Genomic DNA, 25,364 nt, shown 5'->3' on the forward strand with positions numbered 1-25,364 from the left:
ATTGATTTCGGCAATTTCGGGCCTACGCTGCGTTGACGGAGTGAATTAGTGTTAGCCGTTAGGTAATGGATTAGTGCATAGTTGAAGTGCTAGAATACGTGTAGCTAGTAAAGATGGGCGTTATTGGCTATTTCTGGCAACGGTTAATCAATAGTTATTTAGTTTCAATACCAATATTGATAACCGTTGCCGAATATCGGTATCAGAGTTGTGTTTCAACGAATTTAATATGCGCAAAGCGCAGCGGTTTCCGTAGTAGTAACTAAGCTAGCTGCCGTATCAATACCGTCTGTATAGCTAGCGCGCGCATATTCACTAAAATAAAACCAATTTTACTTTCATGAATATCGTGAAGTACCTAATCACAACCTTAAGTTCATAGCAGCAAAGTTTAATTATAATGATCATTGACATAGGTCAAACTATAGTGGACGCCTGCACGGATAGTTTGCCACAGTCCAGTTAATCAAAAACATTTCACGACGATTGAAAAACCAAAGAGGACCTTATCTCTATTACTCTAAGGCTAACTGTAATAAAATTGATAGATCAAAGTGTAATGGACAAGTACTTGTACAGTTAAGCCTTAGCGTAATAGAGATAAGGTCGGCTTTGGTTTATCAAGTTCTTAGTTACTAAGCCGGTAGCTTCTCAGCTTTCAGTGAAAGAAAGAAAGAGAAGGCATAATTATTGCGTTTTTAGTTACCAAAAAACCAAACAATGCATTATCAGTTGCCAGTTGGCAGCGTTGCGTTGTCAGGTGGTTCGTCATAGATGTTAGCTGATAACCGTTGTTAGCTACGACAATAACGCTATGGTACGCTATAGGCACGCGGCGGTTTTCAGTTAAGTTAAGCTATAGCGGACACATGTCTAGTAGCTAGACCATGTGTAGGAATTTAGTAGACCTATGATTTGACAGTTACAGTGATGTTTTCACTTTTCAATTTGGCAATTTAGGAAAAGCTTGGCTGAATTTAAGATCTTGAGCAGTGATATAAATAAATAAAAATATTTTTTATTAAATTAAACTGTTCTACCACTGGTTCGGAATACTTTTCCTACCGAGAAAAACCAGCAAGAAACTAGGCCATTGCTCTTTTCAAAGAGCAACCACCGATTCGGGAGGTCGGGGTTCGATCGGGATTTCGGAGTTAGGTGTGTTTTAAGCAATTTTAAAATAACTTATTTTATCAAAATAACAAAATACCTACTTAATATGTGAAAATAAAAAGTAACTCTTAACTAAGTAAATGCAGTTTCAGAAGGTACCTATTCAGCTATAAGCCGTTTTTAACTTAAATGGCAATAAAAAGTCAATATGAACTGCAGGATAGCAAGATAAAAAATTTGGAGTTTCATTGTTAATTTTTCATATTATTATCACTCAGATATGCAAGTCAGTGAATTTATAGCATTTCGTTTGTGAGTACTTCTCCAAATACAGAGAGCTTTTACGACGTAGGCATCAGCTAAGAAAGGATTTTTTAAAATTCAACCCCTAAGGAGATGAAATAGCGGTTTGAAATGTGTGTAGTCCACGCGGACGAAGTCGCGAGCATAAGCTAGTTCAGTATAAAATATTATGATCACGAAAATCCACCGCCAAAAAAAAAATGAGTCGTAAAACAAGAAAATGATGCCCATTGTAACATTCGGCGTTATAATGAAGTAACAGAACGCGTCGGTGCATGACAACCCCTTTCACTGAAAATGCGGGTTATTCTACCCATTTTTGTTTATTAAAAAATAATACATAAGTACCTACCTACATAACCTACCTACCCTTAGTACAAACAGCAAAATAGCAAAGATCCCAAGTTTAAAAATAAAATCAAAATAATAAAACTACAAAAATGCGAAAGTGTGTCTGTCTATCGGTCCGTCTGTCTGCTAGGTTTTCGAGGTTATTCCGATCAACCGATTTTGTCACATTTGGAACTTTTCACCGATTTTTTAGCTAAAATCCCTGCTCAAGTAGTGTATCAAGTATTGATATTTGGGTTTTCGGTTACAAAAAAAATACGTACAGTAGGTACGCGGCCGAAAGTAATGTACATCGGCCTTTAGAATGACATTTCGGCTTTGTAGAGCTTGGCTCTGTCACTCATACCTATGTGACGTCTTGTCGGTCTCAACGCTCTACGAAACTCCTTTCTCCTTCTAAAGGTCGGCGTACATTACTTTCGGTACTTATATCAAGGTTTTTGAAATCTCTACCCCCACGCCGATTTTCTAAATTCCACCCGAGCGAAGGTCAGCTAGTAAAATAATATTATTTGCGTTTGTGGAATAACCCATGTTCAACCCGATCCGAATAACGCGCCCCGAATCAAAAAAGCAATATGTAACAAATTTGTTTTTCAATTTCGTACCAATTTTGCATACAGAGGGCCGTCACCGCGTGACGAGACCAAATAAAACCGTTGTATTGTGGTTTTTATGATTCGTGAATACACACTTTTAGGGTTCCGTACCCGAAGTGTGCCTACGGGACCCTAAGGCTGAAATCTAAAGAGCGCACTTTGACTTTGCTCAGACTTAAGATTGAGTTAAAACAAGACAGATTTATGTGAGAAATATACATCTGTCTCGTTTTAACTCTGGTCTTAAGTCTAAGCAAAGTCAGAGTTTGCTCTATAGATTTCACCCTAAGACCCCGCTGTCCGTCCGTCCGTCTGTCTGACTGTCAGCGGGCTGTATTTCGTGAACCACACATGTAGGCAGAGACCCGCTGCTCGACTGCGGTAAAATGACAGCTACAATGTCACGAACGTAATCACCTCTGATTGGTTGACGCTCGCTCACTATTGGCTACAATGCATTGTTACAACAAGAATCGCACTAATTCAGCCAATCGCAACAGTTGAGATTGTAATAATGATTGATGCAAGTTTTACGAAATCGACCTACAGAAATTTTCACAGAATATATATTTCTATTGCCGCTATAACAGCAAATAAGTAATAAAAAATTTATATTATGAAAATTGAAAAAAATTAAAAAGTATTATTTCTTGTACGATGGTACGGAATCCTTCCTGTGCGAGTTCGACTCATACTTGACTGATTTTTATGATTCGTGAATACACACTTTTTTTAACTTTATGGGTGCGGAAGGTGGATATGAAAAGAGGATTTCTTCGCCGCATAGGTTTGATATTGTCGCAAAATTCGTTAAAAACCGCTCCGGATTTGCAATTCTTTGCTTTTATTGCGTTTACTAAGGATTTTCTGTTCCTGTTTTGGTTAACTTGATATTTTTACGACGAAAAACGAGCGGTTTTGTGATTTCCTTTTTAAAATTTCTTTACCCTTTCTATGCTCCCTATTCTCATTAGTATTGTTCTTTCTGTAGTTATTCTGTGGATGAATACTTATTATTTTTAGAGTTTTAGGGATGATTTATGCTAACACGTGGCAGGCATGAGCCGTGCCACGTACGAACTACGGCCCCGGCGTCGGTGTTGAAACATGAACGCATCACGGACGCCACACGGTGAAGCATAAACTGCTTCATATAAAATGTTCGTGATGTTATGAATCCGTGCCTCGTCCGCGCCTCGTACGTGATACGGCTCGTGCCTGCCACGTGTTAGTATAAGTCATCCCTTAGGGTGAACCATTACCAGATCTAAATAAGACTCGGATAAGACTTGGATGGATTTCGTTTATGGTATTGGCACTTTGTTTTAAAAAGTGTGGAAATTCAACTAATTCCTGGGGACATAAAAATCATCATCATCATCATCAACCGATAAACGTGCACTGCTGTACGTAGGTCTCTTGTAGGGACTCGTCTGATGTCGTCCGTCCCCCATCCGTCACCGCCACCGTCGACATAAAAATAAGTAATTTTTATTTTGATTTGTCTCCATTGGATTTTTCGTCACAAAAAAATCGGAGCATACAAGTGTCTCATTGACTTCCAGGCCGCAGATGCGTCCCCTTATGACCGGCGTTACAAATTGATTCGCGATGTCCAATCAAAATAGAATCGTAAATACTTAGGTATGATGACATTATGCAATAGGCTTTCTATGAATAGCTTAGTGGTGACTTCCGCCTTCTCTTCTCATCCCTCTCTTCCCTCGCCTTCTCTCGCCGAGCACGCACCTCTAACTTTTAAAAGCTATGTGTGTATGTAATAGAATAGAATAGAATAGAATAGAATAGAATAGAATAGAATAGAATAGAATAGAATAGAATAGAATAGAATAGAATAGAATAGAATAGAATAGAATAGAATAGAATAGAATAGAATAGAATAGAATAGAATAGAATAGAATAGAATAGAATAGAATAGAATAGAATAGAATAGAATAGAATAGAATAGAATAGAATAGAATAGAATAGAATAGAATAGAATAGAATAGAATAGAATAGAATAGAATAGAATAGAATAGAATAGAATAGAATAGAATAGAATAGAATAGAATAGAATAGAATAGAATAGAATAGAATAGAATAGAATAGAATAGAATAGAATAGAATAGAATAGAATAGAATAGAATAGAATAGAATAGAATAGAATAGAATAGAATAGAATAGAATAGAATAGAATAGAATAGAATAGAATAGAATAGAATAGAATAGAATAGAATAGAATAGAATAGAATAGAATAGAATAGAATAGAATAGAATAGAATAGAATAGAATAGAATAGAATAGAATAGAATAGAATAGAATAGAATAGAATAGAATAGAATAGAATAGAATAGAATAGAATAGAATAGAATAGAATAGAATAGAATAGAATAGAATAGAATAGAATAGAATAGAATAGAATAGAATAGAATAGAATAGAATAGAATAGAATAGAATAGAATAGAATAGAATAGAATAGAATAGAATAGAATAGAATAGAATAGAATAGAATAGAATAGAATAGAATAGAATAGAATAGAATAGAATAGAATAGAATAGAATAGAATAGAATAGAATAGAATAGAATAGAATAGAATAGAATAGAATAGAATAGAATAGAATAGAATAGAATAGAATAGAATAGAATAGAATAGAATAGAATAGAATAGAATAGAATAGAATAGAATAGAATAGAATAGAATAGAATAGAATAGAATAGAATAGAATAGAATAGAATAGAATAGAATAGAATAGAATAGAATAGAATAGAATAGAATAGAATAGAATAGAATAGAATAGAATAGAATAGAATAGAATAGAATAGAATAGAATAGAATAGAATAGAATAGAATAGAATAGAATAGAATAGAATAGAATAGAATAGAATAGAATAGAATAGAATAGAATAGAATAGAATAGAATAGAATAGAATAGAATAGAATAGAATAGAATAGAATAGAATAGAATAGAATAGAATAGAATAGAATAGAATAGAATCCCAAACTAACTCAAACCGGAAATCGAGCCCGGCACGGTTTGCTGAATGAAACTGCGCCGGAGAGTCTTTAAAGTTTTAATTAATTATTTTCGTAAAAGTCCCGCAAATCGCTACGCTAATAAGGTTAGACTGAAGTTTCGAGCTGATGGTATATTTTTATTTCGGCTGACGTCAAAATGACGTCATTTCGATGTTAATGATAATGATACATGGTTCCATTGCAATAACAATTTGCGGGACTTATACCTACTATTATTACTTTTATTAGATTTTACGTCATCAGTCTTCGTGCATGTCAAAAATATTGACACCCAACAAAAATCCAATTCAACGGTATAAATTGAGCCGATAACCAAAGCGAGACAACCCAACAAATAGCATTTTTGCATACAAACCATTCCCAATACTGTAAGAGTTATTAGGTGGAAAAAACACAAATATGTTTCATTTGAAAGTCAAATTTGTGGGAACGTAGGGGACAATTTGCATATAAACTCGCCTGATCATCGATCATATGTAATTTCAATACCATCTATTTTCCTACGCGGATTATGGAAGACGCATAAATTTTGTGGAATCAACCTGTGTGACAGCTGTAATAGCCTAGTGGTTAGGACGTCAGCTTTCTAATTGGAGGTCGGGGGTTCGATCCCGGGCACGCACCTCCAACTTTTCGGAGTTATGTGCGCTTTAAGTAATTAAATGTGAAGAAAAACATCGTGAGGAAACCGGCACGCCACTTGCCAGAGAGTTCTCCATAATGTTCTCAAATATGTTAGAATGTGGGAGAGAGATCAGGTGCAGCACCGACGGCTTTACGTGCTCTCCTAGGCACGGGGGTGGAACGTCACCAACTTCCTAACTTTGGGCTATCACGACATGTCGAGATGGAAATTGGAGCGCGTGCACACCCGCAGAGCCCCGGCACTAACCCGATGCGGACGAGCGCGGGTGACGTGCGGGTGTACGGGGCGTCCCCTCGCCTTATACCCCGATGGCCATCTCGACCTGTCGCGGACTATACTTAGTGAAAATCGAAAATCGTACATGCTAATTAGAGGTGACCAATTTATTTATTCACCTGTTAATTTAACACATATTAAAGTTTGTTGATTAACTGCAATACTAAAACTTAACAATTTTAAATAAAAAAATATTATTAAATCAAAAAATACATATTATTATAGTTAGGACCTATACCTACGTTCTAAGTACCTGCAGTAGGTACTTAAATAGGTAGCGCGAAGATTCCAGGAAATTAAATTTCGAAGCGGGCGCGCGGTGCAAAACGCGCGCACCGATTGCGACCGATTACGTCACGCGCTAAAAACACCGATACATTGAATATGGTTAAAAATAACAAGTCAACTAATGTTAAATAGCACCACATCGATATGATGATAAATTTAACATATCAAATGATTTTGTTGTTCCCATCGAATACCTACAAAGTGTTAATAAGTTAAATAATTAGGTAAGTATGTTGTTATTTTTGTTGATGCTTTGATTTGATACATAAATAATAGGTACAATAGTCGAAATTTTTGTTATTTCTGTTTACTAACGATACTGTTCGATTAACGATAGTGCGCGTTCATAGACTTTTTGCTAGTTTATTTTTTCGGGTAATTTGATGGTGTAGTTTATTTTGCTCACTTCGTTGTCTGTCCGTCCGGCCGTCCGTCTGTCTGTCTGTGCGTCCGTCGTTGAGATGGCAATCGGGGTATGAGCCGGGAGGACGCCCCGCACACCCATACGTCACCCGCGTTCGCTCGCACGGGTTTAGCGCGGGGACTGTGCGGGGCATTCCCTCCCCGATTGCCATCTCAACCTATTGCGTGTTATACCTATCCAATTCTTCACAGTGCATAATTCTACAACTTTCGATCCGAAGTATAAAACTATCTAACTCCCGTTAAAGTGAAATAGATCACTCACTGACCACATTAAGCAGAACTTTTGCAGATAATGTTTTCTATTACAAAGACGATCTAACTTAGATGGTTAGTACTTACTACACATGAGTTCTACAACTTTAGTTTAATGTTCTAAAAATGGCGAATGGTTAAAAGTTTTGATGGAAAGATTTAAAATTTGTACTTACCTCACTTTTATATCGTAGGTAGTAATAAATAAAATATGACATTCATATTTTATTTATTACAAGCTGATCTGCCCGACTTCACTCGGTTAAGTTACTCGGTACATACCTACCTATACAGGGTGTAACCAGAACGCTAGCTAAAACGAAGACAGGTGATAGTACTGATGATTACTGATATGATACCACCAAAAACACGAAAAAAAAATCCTATCCATTTTGTAAATAGGTATATTGCAAATAAAACGTTTGACTGATGCTAGTCAATGTCGCGTAGGTGGGCCATCGACCCGAGTTTTGCATGCTCATTGCGAATTTGATAAATACTAAATCACTAAAAGTACAAAATGAGGCAAATGGTTACTGGTATTGGATTGTGTTTAGGTAGTAAGTATAACAATAACGCTAAGTTTTTGCTAGCGTTCTCGTTACACCCTGTATGTTATACAAACATATTATAGCATCTGTTACTTCTGGAAAATTAGCTTTCTAATGGTGAAACTACAACTTTACTAAAATCGGTTCAGTAGTTTCGGAGTTTATCAAACAAACAACCAAACAAAGCTTTACTCTTCATAGATATATCGACTAGATGATAATTCATAACAGTAGTAGATATATCGACTTGATTTTTAAAAATCCCATGGAAATTCTTTGATTTTCCGAGATAAAAAGTAGCCTATAAGTATAGGATGTCACTTTCCAGGTCTTTGACTACGCTATTATATCCTTCCAAAACATTATGTCGGTCCGTTTGTTCCCTTGCGGCATGATTGAAGGCCAAACCAACAAACAAAAGTACATTCAACAAAAATAATAGTATGATAACTAGCAATTATCCGCGACTATATCCTCGTCGAATCTATAGTGATATTATAAAATGCGAAAGTGTGTTTGTTTGTTGGTTTATCCTTTAATCTCGCCGCAATGCAACGGGGCAACAGATAGACGTGATTTTTACATGGCCATAGTTAAAGATCTGGAGAGACATAGCCTACTTTTTATCCCGGAAAATATTAAATCTACACTAATATTATAAAGAGGAAAACTTTGTTTGTTTGTTTGTTTGTTTGTTTGTTTGTTTGTTTGTTTGTTTGTTTGTTTGTACTGAATAGGCTCAAAAACTACTGGATCGATTTTAAAAATTCTTTCACCATTCGAAAGCTACATTATCCACGAGTAACATAGGCTATATTTTATTTTGGAAAAAAATAGGGTTCCGTAAGATATTTGGGTTTTTTCGGACACAAGGTGTAAAAAATCAACCAGAAAAGTTACTTATTTTGCGTACGCTGCCTAAACTATAAAAGATAGAACCATAAAATGTTCTAATTAATTGTAGATCTTATAAATATCTACAAAAAAGTCCGCGACACACTATACCCATCTATGTCGAGTGAGGCACAGCAACCATTTTTTTATTTAAAAATCTTGAATTTTTTTTGGACTACATTTAAACGCGTTTATTTTACTCATGCTATTAATCCTTATCAAAATAAATGATTTCATCACTAAGAACAGTTTATGGAGATAATATTTGGTCTTTGAATGATTAAAATTGGACGTTTGGTTTTGAAGTTATGGCGAAATTAAAATATTACGATTTCTGCTGCACGGCCCGTTGTCTACACTAATATTATAAAGAGGAAAACTTTGTTTGTTTGTTTGTTTGTTTGTTTGTTTGTTTGTTTGTTTGTACTGAATAGGCTCAAAAACTACTGGACCGATTTTAAAAATTCTTTCACCATTCGAAAGCTACATTATCCACGAGTAACATAGGCTATATTTTATTTTGGAAAAAAATAGGGTTCCGTAAGATATTTGGGTTTTTCGGACACAAGGTGTAAAAAATCAACCAGAAAAGTTACTTATTTTGCGTACGCTGCCTAAACTATAAAAGATAGAACCATAAAATGTTCTAATTAATTGTAGATCTTATAAATATCTACAAAAAAGTCCGCGACACACTATACCCATCTATGTCGAGTGAGGCACAGCAACCATTTTTTTATTTAAAAATCTTGAATTTTTTTTGGACTACATTTAAACGCGTTTATTTTACTCATGCTATTAATCCTTATCAAAATAAATGATTTCATCACTAAGAACAGTTTATGGAGATAATATTTGGTCTTTGAATGATTAAAATTGGACGTTTGGTTTTGAAGTTATGGCGAAATTAAAATATTACGATTTCTGCTGCACGGCCCGTTGTCTACACTAATCTACACTAATATTATAAAGAGGAAAACTTTGTTTGTTTGTTTGTTTGTTTGTTTGTTTGTTTGTTTGTTTGTACTGAATAGGCTCAAAAACTACTGGACCGATTTTAAAAATTCTTTCACCATTCGAAAGCTACATTATCCACGAGTAACATAGGCTATATTTTATTTTGGAAAAAAATAGGGTTCCGTAAGATATTTGGGTTTTTCGGACACAAGGTGTAAAAAATCAACCAGAAAAGTTACTTATTTTGCGTACGCTGCCTAAACTATAAAAGATAGAACCATAAAATGTTCTAATTAATTGTAGACCTTATAAATATCTACAAAAAAGTCCGCGACACACTATACCCATCTATGTCGAGTGAGGCACAGCAACCATTTTTTTATTTAAAAATCTTGAATTTTTTTTGGACTACATTTAAACGCGTTTATTTTACTCATGCTATTAATCCTTATCAAAATAAATGATTTCATCACTAAGAACAGTTTATGGAGATAATATTTGGTCTTTGAATGATTAAAATTGGACGTTTGGTTTTGAAGTTATGGCGAAATTAAAATATTACGATTTCTGCTGCACGGCCCGTTGTCTACACTAATATTATAAAGAGGAAAACTTTGTTTGTTTGTTTGTTTGTTTGTTTGTTTGTACTGAATAGGCTCAAAAACTACTGGACCGATTTTAAAAATTCTTTCACCATTCGAAAGCTACATTATCCACGAGTAACATAGGCTATATTTTATTTTGGAAAAAAATAGGGTTCCGTAAGATATTTGGGTTTTTCGGACACAAGGTGTAAAAAATCAACCAGAAAAGTTACTTATTTTGCGTACGCTGCCTAAACTATAAAAGATAGAACCATAAAATGTTCTAATTAATTGTAGACCTTATAAATATCTACAAAAAAGTCCGCGACACACTATACCCATCTATGTCGAGTGAGGCACAGCAACCATTTTTTTATTTAAAAATCTTGAATTTTTTTTGGACTACATTTAAACGCGTTTATTTTACTCATGCTATTAATCCTTATCAAAATAAATGATTTCATCACTAAGAACAGTTTATGGAGATAATATTTGGTCTTTGAATGATTAAAATTGGACGTTTGGTTTTGAAGTTATGGCGAAATTAAAATATTACGATTTCTGCTGCACGGCCCGTTGTATTATATAAAGAGGTAATGTCGTTAAGTTTGTTTGTAGGGGGTAATCTTTAGAACTACTGAACCGATTTTAAAAATTCTTTCACCAGTAGAAAGCTACATTATTCCTGAGTGACATAGGCTATACGGGATCTTTAAAAACCTAAATCTACGCGGGCGAAGCCGCGGGGATCAGCTAGTATTATATAAAGAGGTAATGTCGTTAAGTTTGTTTGTAGGGGGTAATCTTTAGAACTACTGAACCGATTTTAAAAATTCTTGCACCAGTAGAAAGCTACATTATTCCTGAGTGACATAGGCTATACGGGATCTTTAAAAACCTAAATCTACGCGGGCGAAGCCGCGGGGATCAGCTAGTCTAAATATACAGTGGATGAAGTCATTCATTGGCATCATGTCATTAGTCATGGTTCAGCCTACTTAGTGTTCTGCAATTTCACATCTGCAAGTTTTATTGCCAATGGACACTTGACTTGACCTAAGGCTAGGGATAATCACTCAAACTCTTTTCGGCGTTTTTTCCGCCCATATTTTCATACGAAACATTCGAGGATTTTTAGCGGGCGGTATTCTGCTAGTTTTGTCCCTGAACTAAACCTATATTATAAATAATATCTGTCCCGGCTTACTCACGTGTGTAGTCGACGTTAGCCCGACTAGTTTCAAACCCATCCGGGGTCCTTTTTCAAGGGAGTCCGTCCGCGCACGCGCCGCGGTTTTGAGTTTAAACGCTAAAATAAACCTATATTTTTATTTCTTCCAGATGCTTCCTGCCAAGTCGTATCCATCTTAAGCTCCTTAATAACTTATTCACCAGATAGGAATACAGTTAGGTTAGGTTATGTAGGTAGCTAAGATTTAAGACAAAGTGACAGGTCATCAAACTCACAAGGAAAATCCAATAAAACTCGGTATTTTATTTAAAAAATTATATTATTTTTAAATAAAGAATATAAAACAGACGTAATAATGGCAGTTAATCTCAAAAAAACATAAATCTAATTGAATACACAAAATGTAAAAATCAATTGGTATGGGATAATAATATTATTGTAATAATCATAAACTAATTTACACAATTTACTATGAACTAAAATAATTCTACAATTTACAGGCCTTTTCATGTAGTCGTAAATTATACTAAGCAACATAAGTAAGTAACACATTCATTAAGTAAAATTATTCAAAAGGAAGCAGCAAGAAAATTATATAAGCTCAAATTTGTTTTTATGAAAATTAAAGTTACAAAATTTTAATTAAAATAAGATTTGATAGTGAGATTCTTAATACGCTACTCACTAGTAATTACAATTATATTGCTTAGTTTTGAATGATTAGGAGTTATTACAATATTTAGGGTACATAGTTTCATCAGCGTAAGCATAATTTTTATTGCACTTTTTGGAGAAGATGCAAGATTTTACAAAACTAATTTACATACTTTACGAAAACATGCGCACAATAACTATTAAAATATATATATTTTTAAGAGATGAACTTAACATAAATTCACTATATTATATTTTTTATCATGAAAGGTATAATAATTTTGTATACAAAATATTATTAAGGTATTTTATATTTATACTTTATAGATTTTACAAATGTAATTTTTTTTAAATTGAAGTTTTCTGTTGCATTTTTGCATATTCTCCCAAAAGTACATTATAAAAAGCGTTATTATCGAAATTTAGATTTTTTCTACAATTCTTATAAAAGAGAGTAAGCATACCAATTTTAATTTATTTACAAAACTCTTACTGTGCTTTTCTTATAGTTATGTTACCACATACAAGTGACTATAGTTAATATTTCTTACAAACTGTAATAATTCTTAAACCTTTTTCTGTAATAATCAGAATATTTTGTAAATGTTTTGTATAACTCATAAAAATTGTGGCAATCACAAGTAAATTGATTTATTTTGGATTATAAATTTAATATTTAATTTTATTCACTAGTACATGGTTAACAAATACGTATAGCACACAAGAGTTTCCAAGAGATCATTAGGAAAACTTCTTTCTTTTTCTATTTTAATCGACTCCTTAAATAAATACATATCACATTTGAACACATCCTTCTGTATATTTTGTTTCACCTTAACATAAAATCTAAAAATAAAACTACTATAATATGACAACTTAACATTTTTGCTCCCGAAATATTTTGTTCCCATTAAGTGGTAAAGTAATAATTATTACACTTTGTGAATATTATTTTTAAAGTAAAACCAAAATACAATTTATGTTTTAATTATTTATGGATGGATAAATCGTTCTAAATATAATTTGTATTAGCGTATCAAATTATTACGACTCAAATAAAGAAATCAATAATAATCTTGTTCCTCTATAATATTTCAAAGACAAAAAGCCTCGTATAACTTAAAAACTGTAAACTAGCACAAATTTTTACAATAATTTAAACTAAAAAAGCCATTTACTTACCGGTAACGAGCATACACGTCTGCTCATTCTTATTTATAAACATAAAACATTTGATTGTTTTATAAACTGACGATAGCGTAATTTGATTCATTCGACGACATATTTTATAGAAATTATTTGCTTTTTATTGTAAAAATGCTGTGTAATAAATAGAATAAACTTTATTTAACAAAATTGACAAATAAATCACTTCTAACCGTCTTTATTTACTACAAACTTTATTTTAAATTTAGGTATATATGAGACCATTTCCAACATTTGAAACTTGGCACTAACGCTTATCAAAAACGGTCTATCTCTTACACTAAAATATTACAAAATAAAACATTTTATATTACAAAAATAATATAATGAGATCAAACAATGACAAAATTTTAGGCTGCTCTTCTTTGGAACAATTTATGGGGTGAAAGACGTTATTCTGATTTATTTAAAGGTCTATTTTTGTTACTATATAAACGTCTTTACCTGGTCCATTCTAAAGAATAATTATATTACAATAAGTATAAGCTTTATCAACCACTGTATAATCAACGTGTAAACATTTTTTTTACTACTACAAACCTTTAACAAGATACAAGCAATTTTGTTTGTTTTTCTTGGCTATATTTTTATCAAACATCGAAAGCGGAATGTAAATTTTCAAGATATTAAAAAATATCATGGTTATAATTATTTTAATCGATATTGATATTAAGGTGTTCTACTAATTTTGCATGAATACAATTTGTGCGTCATTTAAATTGATTTTTCATAGAAAAACACTACATCTTAAAACATGCCTATTTTATTTTAAAGATAAAAGTTCCTTTATAGTGAAACACTTCATTTCTTATCATGTGTTCATCTCATGTATTTTATAAGTTAATTCAATAGTATGTAGTATAGTATTCGCTAAAGTTATTTAACAATTGAAATACCACATTTTTGATAATTCGCTGATTATTGCTGCTTTTGATGACCGTGATGGATTTTTGTATTTTTTTATATAATAATTGTAAAAATATATCTACACAAAATAGGTACTATTTACATATTTTTCAAATACGTACAATACTTTATCGATACAAAACTCATCTTCATAGATAGTTACCAACATTTTCACTTTACCCTATTTTATCAACTCACCAAATTTTTTTTTTCTTCATTTTACATTAAATAAATTTATTAAAGTTTTGGCTTAAAAGAAAATTTCACATCCAAAATTATAGTGCCCGGTAACATTAGTACCTATATAATTTTGCATACAAATTCTACAAAAGTATTTATTATACAAACAATTTTGTTTAGTAAGATGAAAATATTTCTTATGAGAACATTTTCGTTTGTGACAGATTCTAAAAGTACAATACATCGTACTAAGAATTGTCTATATTTTATGTATAAGATGGGTATTTGATTATAACGTTTATAAAATTTACAAAAAACGTACAATAAAATACGTTGATTAATATCCTTACACGCATTGTAACGGTCAGAATAACCAAGCAAATACTTATAATTTAGTTCACCGTTTATTGCAAAGAAGCTTCCAACCGACCAAGCAAAGAACTGCAGTGCAAATCGAACCAGATAGCTTATCCGGTAGAATTGAAGAGAAGATGGAGCTTTCTGACGAATCTTTTTCATCAAACACCAATTCTGGAGAAGCCGCATCGGTCTGAAAAAGACAAAATACAGTTCAGCCTTCAAAATTTTAATTTTTACAATATAAATATAGAGGTTTGAATATCTTTTTTACGAAATTTACACCTAATTTTGTAATTGTAATAAACATAATTTTTTATTCTAAAAATCAAATTTTGAGATAATTTCGTAGAAGTATGGTATAACACTGAGTTTTAAGCAAAATTTTGTAATGGAATTCTAACAGTAACGTTTAATAATCTATATATATAAAAGGAAAAGGTGACTGACTGACTGACTGACTGACTGACTGACTGACTGACTGACTGATCTATCAACGCACAGCTCAAACTACTGGACGGATCATGCTGAAATTCGGCATGCAGATAGCTATTATAACGTAGGCGTCCGCTAAGAAAGGATTCTTCAAAATGCAACCCCTAAAGGGGTAAAATAGGGGTTTGAAGTTTGTATGAAAGTCTGTCAGTTTTGAAGTGTCTATAAAGAAGTTTTGTAGTTAATATTTTTGCAATTAGCAGTATGACATATTTTATTAAGCTCATGTTAAAATCTCATAGTTAAAGATCAAACCTAAGGGTGTAAAATAGGGGTTTAAAATTTGTGTAGTCCACGCGGACGAAGTCGCGGGCATAAGCTAGTAATAATTAACTCTTAAACAAAAAACAAAACTATAATCCAATTGAATTGCATAGAGTAAACTCCAACTAGTTATAAGAATAATAAACTTAGCAAGTCCATAAAGACTGTAAACACTGAAAGCTATAAGAGAAATTCTAGCTAAAACGCTTTACTTGGAAGCACTTTTTATAGATATTAATAAAACAATGCCCTCATAAAGTTTAGTACGTGAGTTTCAGTGGATGACTTTTATTGCTGACGATACGACTGCGATTTCATCACGAATAACTAAAAAGAAAATTAATATTGACCATATTCATATTTTTAAGCTTCTTGAATCTAGATGATGCCCGAGACTTCATCCTCGTGCGTTTATTAGCTATTATAAAAATCTTTAGGAACGCTTTGATTATCCAGGATAAAAGTAGCCTATGTCACTTTCCAGGTCTTTTATATCCATGCAAAATTTACATCAATCCGTTCTTTTGTTGCAGCGTGATTGAAAGACAAACCTGAAACACATTTTTGCATTTAGAGTAGTGGTAAAGTTTAGTACTTATTATACGATTTATCGTTGTCGTATGGTATAAAATCGTTACTTGGTAAGATTTGAGAGGTAATTCAAGTGAGTGATACACTTTACTGTTTTATTGTAAAGATAATTTGAATTGCGTTTTTATTATGCAGGGGTGGAAACGACGCATGTGTTACGATCGTATTTGGAGCCAGATTCGATTTCTAGTCGATACTTTATTGCTTTCTTTATACGCTTTTGTATAATAGGTAGGTATAATTCCCACAAATTTCTAAAACGCGTGGCCGCCTTTATAGTGACGTCAGCACTAGACTGAAGTTTCGAGATGAAGGTATATTTTTATGTCGGCTGACGTCAAAATGACGTCATTTCGATGTTAATGAGACATGGTTCCGGCGCAATAGCAATTTGCGGGATTTATACCCATTTTACCCTGAAGCAACAAACAAAAACAATTGCGCATCACTACTCGTTTTTTAAATGCGAAAGTTATCATATTGGTTTGCTCTTTAATTGTGCCGCAACGGAGCAACTAAATGGATATAGTGTCATAACCTACTTTTTATCCCAAAAAATCAGAGTTTCCACGGGATTTTTAAACATCTATCATCCACGCGGATGAAGTGGCAGGCATCAGTTACAAATTAAATATTTTCACAGACTTTGTTTCATAACATTTTAATGTAGATAACGGGTACATACTACGATTAATTTGGTGTTTTTAGTTGTCGATATTTCAACCCAATTGCACGGGTCGTGGTCACGACGAGACGTGGTATGTACCTACCCGTTATCTACATAAAAATATGTCGTTAATAAATTTAAAAAAACACGAAATAAGCCTCAAATCATTTGTTTCATAATAATATTTGCAAATGTATTATGCAATAGGGGATAGTAAGTATATATATCCGCACTGGTAGCGCGTTGTAATTTCTACAACGAACCTGTATGCGTTGGCAAGCAAATATATTGTAAGACCCCGATCTAAATCTCGATTGTTAAACCGACTGTAAAATCACCATAAACTATCGGGTCCTTTAATAAAAGGTGTTATTCACTATCCATTGCTTTATCCCGCTGTAAAAGCACTTTGTGGATTGTAATGCTCCTGTAATTTATACTGTTTACACTAGGTTGTGTAAAAACAAATAGAATTCTGGTCGGAATTTAGAATAAACTTAGTCAGTGAATAGTCGGATTTTACGAGTCTTAGATAGTAAAATTAAAGCATATAAGCAATTTAATTTTGCATATTGTAATAGTAATAAGTAACAAAGTGAATGGATTTTGCAATAATGAGTAAGATTATCTTCTCTCTGGAGCTCCATATTGCAGGTATCCTTGCTTGCTTCATAATTTCATTGCTAACATTCTGGATACATGTTTTTTTTCCAAATAAAAAGGTTTAGGCCATTGTCCACCACGCTACGGAACGTACGGATTGACAGTCATACAACTTTGCCAACGTTATGGAGAACTCTCAAGCATTACTATGTTTTACATCACCGTTAAAACAAATTATATTTAATTGTGTACCCGGCATTGACCGGCAAAACATAATTTCTTAACGTACCTAATGGAAAACAGAAAATTAAAAACTATAAAAAAACATATTAAATAATATTTCATGAAGTCTTTATCCAATTATAATAATATCCTTGTGTCCAAATAATATTGTTATATCGACAGATGTTAATAAAATCTAACTCAAAGGTTTATCAGAGCACCCAATTTAAAGGGGATTACAAACCGCAGGTACAAAGCACGCCCTTCGAGTTGACGAAAATTAGAAAAAATAAAATCCTCTTACACAATATCATTCTTTGCGATACGGTGATCTGTATAATTTTATTATACCTAATTTCTTTAACCAAATTGAATACACACAATAAATTACTTTTCGCGATAGGGAGAAAGGGACAGAAATGTATGAAAGTATCAAGGTAAGAAGAGTACGGTTGTATTTGATCATCAATCGCAATGATTTGCATACATTTTAGGAGTAAATAAAAAAGCTAAATTAGAATTCTGGGATAGGAGATTTCTGTTTAACGACGAGCAATTTTAAAACCAATCTCGATGTAGATAAAATGCATATTTCAACGAGAGATAACTTTAAGGGATGCTTCACTATCGCTTGGAATTGGCTATTGTACTGTATAAATTGCAATTTGTTTTTCTTCGATAAGAAGACGTTTAGGTAAATAAGAAAGAGACTTGATATAAAAGAAAGATACTTGCCATGTTTGCAAAAATTGGTTGAGAATTGTGATACGGCATTTTTTACGGCAAATCAACCTGTTTTACTTTAATTTCTCATAACGCTAAATTATTCTAAACGAGATAATTTATAACTGACAAGATTTTTGTCATAATCAGAATATTATGTAGGTATATTAAGTTTATTTGAAAACCATCATTTACAATATTTTACACAAATTAAAAAGAGTCTGTAATTATTGCTATTTAAACAAATATTTTTCAGCATGTTTCTTCCTTTGCTATAAATAAACTAAATAAAAAACAATTAAATATTTGTAAAATAAATAAAAAAGTATAAATAAATAATATTTAGTAGGTATTCGAACAAACATCATGAAACAAAAGTCATGTTTAACGAACACGTTATCTCAAGACCCGTCACCGTCGGGAATGTCAGCATCGAAGTTGTTCAAGAATATAACTACCTCGGCCAGATCATACAACTCGGTAGAAACAACTTCGACAAGGAAGCTGACAGAAGAATTCAGCTGGGCTGGGCAGCATTTTCAAAGCTACGACAGGTCTTCGAATCGTCGATACCGCAAAGCCTTAAGACTAAGGTCTTCAACGAGTGTGTCCTACCTGTGATGACGTATGGAGCGGAAACGTGGACACTGACTGTTGGTCTCGTCCACAAACTAAAAGTCGCTCAGCGTGCTATGGAGCGAGCTATGTTGGGTATCACTCTCAGGGATAAAATCCGGAACGAGGAAATTCGCAGAAGAACAAAAGCGACCGACATAGCTCAAAGGATTAGCGCGCTGAAGTGGCAATGGGCAGGCCATGTCTGTCGCAGAACCGATGGCCGATGGGGCAGACGTGTTCTGGAGTGGAGACCGCGTACCGGTAAGCGCAGTGTAGGACGACCCCCCGCCCGCTGAACCGATGACCTGAAGAAGGTGGTGGGGAGCGGTTGGATGAGGAAGGCGGAGGACCGTGTTTGGTGGCGCGCTCTTGGAAAGGCCTATGTCCAGCAGTGGACGCAAACAGGCTGATGGATTGGATTGGATTGGAGGTATTCGAAATTCGAAAATTTTATTCTCTTTCCCGATATTCTAATTTCGAACAGGTAAACAACAATCGCATCGCAAATCCGAGGCAAGCAAGCGTAATAATAATGCGCACGCAAAAAATACCTTTGAAGTGGAACAAAGGGACTCGCGACAAATCGGTTCAAAAGAGATTGGGGGCGACGGATAATTTTCACTCGATACCGATCTGGCTACTTGAAAAAACCTTCCCCATACAACCGAATATAAACCCTATCTGTCTAGATTAAGGTGTATTTTACAATAGCGTAAATCGAAGCAATCTGTTAGGTTATTTACAGTGTAAGTTATAAGAAAAGAGGTTTTATGAAAGGAGTCGCGAAATGAGTTATATTTAATTTCGCAATGCTTCTTTCCGCTTCGGAAAATGCTGATGTTTGCATTTGGATGTGAAATTGGCAAAAGGTTATATTAATTTATTTTAGAATCAAAGGCTTGGATTATTTTGGCTTAGCTCTACCTATTGTATTTTATATGATAAAATAATCAAAAAAATGTTTATGCAATGGAAAGAATTTGGCTTTTTTGTTTCCTCCGTGCCTCAAAGAGTCCCAAAACCCCCCCCCTTTTATATTATAATCAATCTACAAATACTTTTACTTAATATTATATTAGTGACGGTATAAAAGATATCGATGAAAATAATTAACTCAAGGTGAAAATCTCGTCAAAAGTTATATTATCAGCTGCTTTAAAAACTATGCCATTTATCTTTTCTGGTTTATAAGCCAACAAAGTTTCTGTTTTCTTCCCGGTTAAACGTTACATTGATGTTTGATTTCACAATAAAAGATCTGACGACTTGAAGATTTTATCTGAACCATTCTGAAGTTTTACCGTTAAACTATGAATTCTATATGAATCGGTGAAACGGGAAATACGTTTCATAGATAGCTTTATGGCTAACTTAGTAAACTGGCTGGTCATATCAATGGTATGGGGTATGTTACACTGAAGATCTTAAACATTTTGGTTGATTGGTCAAGTAGTAAAAGTTTGAAATATTTTGGGAAGTTTGCGATATAAAACAGTTACTTTGAATAGATACCCAAATTCTACATTTTGTTCGTCTTTTATATTTCTAACTTAGCATTTTTATCTTGTATTTATTAGTTTCCCAAACAAAAATGCCAGAGTTTTTAGGTCAATTTTCTGAAAAAGTCAGTTTCTTAGTGAACGTCTATGTTATAGAAAGAATCTGTATGCAAAATCCCTAGTTTTAAGATCCATCGGCTTGAGCTGTATGTTGATAATAATATAGTTAGTCAATTTATTATTTCACATTTATTATATTAAATGGGGATAAATTAACAAAAGAAACGTATGAAAAAGCAGAATAATCGATGAAATTATTGTAAATTAACAAACTAAATAATAATCTCCAAGCCAACGAGTACCGGTGCTCTAAAACACACTATTTAGTAACATTAGTAGGAATAGACTAAACAAAAGTATCATGTATGAAAATCAAAACAATGGATGAATTTGTAAATCAACAAACCAATGTTTTGTCAGCGTTATCTGAACAAATACATACGAATACGAGTGCGTTTAGGACGAGCCAGCAATAACCTATGACTTTAACTGTAAAGTGCCGTCATCACAAGGAATGGCGGACCAGCAATCTTGTAACAACGTCGTTAAAAACCGCGCGGGCAACAAATAATAATCTCAAAAGCCAACGAGCATTGATGCTCTACAGTGACGTTTACGAGCGCACAAATAAATTAAATACGATCGTAAAAAATATCGAGCCGTATCGACGCGTGTCGCATCACTATAAATAAAAATGAATAAAAATGTTGGACGCATAAACGCGTCACAATAAAAAGTTGAGTTATTCTTTTTTTTTTTTTCATTTTTTGCCACTAAAATATGGACTTACTAGCTTGTACCCGGGACTTCGTCCGCGTGGACTACACTTTCAAACCCTTATTTTACGCCCTTATAGAGAAGGAGCCAGCGCGTGCCAGACCTATGTTATTTTATAAATGCTGAAAGTGTCTCTGTACATTGTCCCCAACACAGGGAGGAACGATCAGCGACTATGAAGTTTGGATCATAGAGGCTTTGGTAGATAGGTCCATTAGGGGTTCAATAATTAAAAATCATTTCACAGCGGCTGCCTTTAGTCATAATACGAGTACCTGCATGCCAAATTTCCTTATTTACCTACATTTGACGCTAGGTAGCCTATAAAACGCCTATTTTTCTTTCATTTCACCGTGATTTCACGTCACCCATAGCCTAAATATTTGATATAATCGATTCAGGATCAAACCGAGAGTTTCCCCCTCACTCTAGTTCACTCTGATAGAGGTCAGTGTGTTTTGCGCAGACAATATACATGTTTTTACACATTATTTATGGTCAAGTCGTATTTTGGCTAATCGCTTGCTCGTAATAAACTGTGATCCCGTTCATCGTAAATGCATCGCGGCGTTGTCATAAACTGTTTATATATAGGAATATATTCCGTGTTATGATCAATTTTATTATGAGAATGCAACGAGCAATGCTATCTTTGGCTATAACAGTTGCTTTTTTGGTTGAACTTCATGTTCTCAAGCTCTATTATTATCTGCAACACATATTATGGCCTAAGAGCCAGCGCGTGCCACACCTTTCTTATTTTATAAAAGCTGAAAGTTTCTATGCGTATTGTTCCCAACACTGGGAGGAACTTTTTATTAAGTATAGATATACGATTCATACGAATCCATACTAATAATAAAAATGCGAAAATATCTGTCTGTCAGTTACCATTTCAAGATTTTGACTATAAGTATTTGATACAGAGATACCTTGGATCCCGGGATCCTGGAGACGGACGAAGCTTAACTTTTATCCCGAAGAAAAAGACCCATCCGGTTAACCGATTTTGACGGAATTTATTACAGAGATAGGGTACATCTCGGAGATGTACATAGCTACAACTTTTATCACGGAAAATCAAAAAGCTCATTCAGAACTTTTAAAAAACCCAAATCCAAGCGGATGAAGTCGCGGGCAATATCTAGTGCCAATATAAAGAACAATTAGCACTAAATACCCTTGTAATATCACAATAGCTGCATCGTCCTTTATGACCATCATAAAATGGTTATAATATCTTAATAGGTACTTTCCATAAAATATGACGTCACTAACATGCGCACGCGTCTCGAAAGTAAAAGCGATATAAAATCTGATTTTTCATAGTGACGACGACGGCGCGACGTGGTGAAGGGATTTTTATGATATCGCACAGTTTTAGGGTTCCCTAGAACTAAAAGAAAGAAATTTTAGAAATAACTATACTTTGCAAACATAAATTCTGTAGTTTTTTCTCAATAATACTTTTCCTAAACCGCGTGCTTGATTTCGGTGAAAATCATCGTGCCTCTCACCTTTCTCATACAAAGTCAAGTGAAAAGCAAACAAGTTACCCACGCCACGTGCGCTGCCAATTGGGTATTTTACTACTTTTGAATTTGATAAATATTATTATTTTATTTACGTATAAGTTACAGGCATTTTAATTTTGGAGTGGGAGGGTCTTCTATCCCTTTCTCGCAAAACGAAAATTTGTTTGAAACCGCACGAAGCTACTACGGCATTAGTCAAAATGACGTCATAATTATATATCGCTATCTCTGTCTAATCAGAAATATTTAAATGCTTATAACTTTTTCGATATTTGATCGATTTAATTAGTTTTTTCAGTTTACGTCATTATTTTTATCATAGTTTATAATAAAGTAATAAAAACATTGGAGTCGACTACCCAATTTCGGTCGAGCGTACTGCGTCACCTTAAACATAAGGAACCAAAAAATAAAGGGCAAAACAACCAGATCAATGGTTCCATTTAAAACCGTCTCATCTCATTTAAAGTGTTTATTGACAATTAAAGTTTGTAATGTGCCTTGATGAGGTCGAATAATAATTTCGTTAACGAGTTACTTTTATTGGTGTTCGTAAATTTCGGATTTGTTTCGGTACTTGTGATGCGTTTATGTAATTAAGTTGGGAGGAATTATATTATTGTAAGAACACATACCTACTTGCTACAAAGCTGTGATAGTCTAGTGGTTAGGACGTCCGCCTTCTAATCGGAGGTCGGGGGTTCGAGCCCGGGCACGCACCTCTAATTACTTGCTTTTACGGTGAACGAAAACATCGTGAGGAAACCTACATGCCTGAGAGTTCTCCATAATGTTCTCAAAGGTGTGTGAAGTCTACCAATCCGCTCATGTCCAGCGTGGTAGACTATGGCCAAAACCCTTCACTTTGAGAGGAGACCCGTGCTCTGTAGTGAGCCGGCAATGGGTTGTGTTAACTTGACTTTACTGTAGCTGTGATAGCCTCGTGCTTAAGACTTCGGTCTCCAATCCAAGGTGAAACCCGAAAAATAAAAAAATAAAGCTTAATAAATCTTTAAAATAGAACAGAACAAAAAAATACAATGGAGAAGCAAATAAAAAAATCTTATTAATTTTTTATTAGCAGCTTTAAGATACAGCGATTACCTCGCATAAAAAAATTAATGACATTTCATAATAAAAACGGCATTTGCTATCTAAAATTTATTGTAACGCAGACGATCCCGATTCCTCGTCTTTTTGACAATAAAAAAACTTTCAAACGTTTTTACGCGCGTTTTATTTCGTGCTTTTTAAAATTCGAACGCTAAAACAAAATGGCGGATTCACGAGCCTCTCTAAAACAATAATAAAAATTATAACGTCTACACTTTTGTTTCGCGTAGATAAGGGGAATTTTCTTATGATTTTAATTTTTATAGCAAATCTTTTATCTGTTCTTATTATGTTTGTATCTGTAAAAAAAATAAAAACTGTAACAATAGAATAGGGTGAAATCAGAGAGATATCTTTTTCTAGAGCGTACAATGTCCTACAATATATTTTATAACCCGATTTTAAACTTCATAGGATATTATTTACTTAATCTAGTAATTATCGAGTATGGGAAAAATAATTATGTAAATGTTTTACTCGAATAGATTGATGTGGCGTTTTACAAGTGTGATCCTATTTTTTTTATTATAATTTTAGTTACTTTACCCGTGTAAAAATAGGTATTTTGATAAATTCTCTAATAAATTAGGTACAGTAGGTACGCGGCAGAAAATAATGTACATCGGCCTTTAGAATGACATTTCGGTTTTGTAGAGCGTTGTCTCTGCCACTCATACGTATGTGACGTTTTGTCGGTCTCAACGACAGAGACAATGCTCTACAAATCCGCTATCTCATTGTACATTATTTTCTGACGCGTACTGTACTATAATCTATCCACGGAAAGAAGTTGGTAGCGGGCTCTCTTTGTTACGCAATCCCATACAAATGACAGAGACCAAAATCTCATTGGACGTTAAACATTTTGAGTCAGCCACCATATTCTTTCTCTCTTCTTCAATGTCGGTTAGAACCCCCATTATTTCACCAAACTCCAAAATCCATCGTTTACTTTAACAACTGATATGAAACGCATTTTCTATCCGTTATAAAAAAGAAAAGTCTTAAATTTAATATCCTTTTTATTGCTAGGATTACAATAACCGGGGAGTGTGTGGGGAGCTTTATTTTTACGTGTGTGGGGACTTTAAAAATAAGCAGGTTCCCGGATATAAAATACATTTTATTAGATAAACAGCGGAAAATAATAAAAAAATACATTATGCAGGATTTAAGTAGGTACCTACGTACGTAGTACTATGTGTGTATGTAAAGGTGAACTACTCGCAGAAGAATATGTTGTAGTATAAGTCCCGCAAATTGCGCGTGGCCGCCATTTTGGTGACGTCAGCACTAGACTAAAGTTTCGAGCTGATGGGTATTCTTTAAAAAAAAATTAGTGCACGTATTTATGAATATAAGAACTAAGATAACTAAGTAATCATTATCATGATCAACCTATCTATATAATATGTCATCAGTCA

At 33.8% G+C, this 25,364-nt stretch overlaps 1 protein-coding gene across 1 annotated transcript in view; it reads right to left on the reverse strand.

Moving 5' to 3' along the window:
• Nucleotides 1-11,798: 11,798 nt before the first annotated feature.
• The window catches only part of LOC117992205 (uncharacterized), a 165,312-nt gene continuing 151,746 nt past the window's right edge, over nt 11,799-25,364 (reverse strand). The window contains exon 3 of the mRNA XM_034979864.2: nt 11,799-14,966. Within this exon, the coding sequence (XP_034835755.1) occupies nt 14,814-14,966 (153 nt within the window). The 3' untranslated portion in view covers nt 11,799-14,813. The remainder of the gene's footprint in view (nt 14,967-25,364) is intronic.

Source organism: Maniola hyperantus, chromosome 21 (assembly GCF_902806685.2).
Source record: "Maniola hyperantus chromosome 21, iAphHyp1.2, whole genome shotgun sequence".
NCBI classification, from domain to species: domain Eukaryota; kingdom Metazoa; phylum Arthropoda; class Insecta; order Lepidoptera; family Nymphalidae; genus Maniola; species Maniola hyperantus.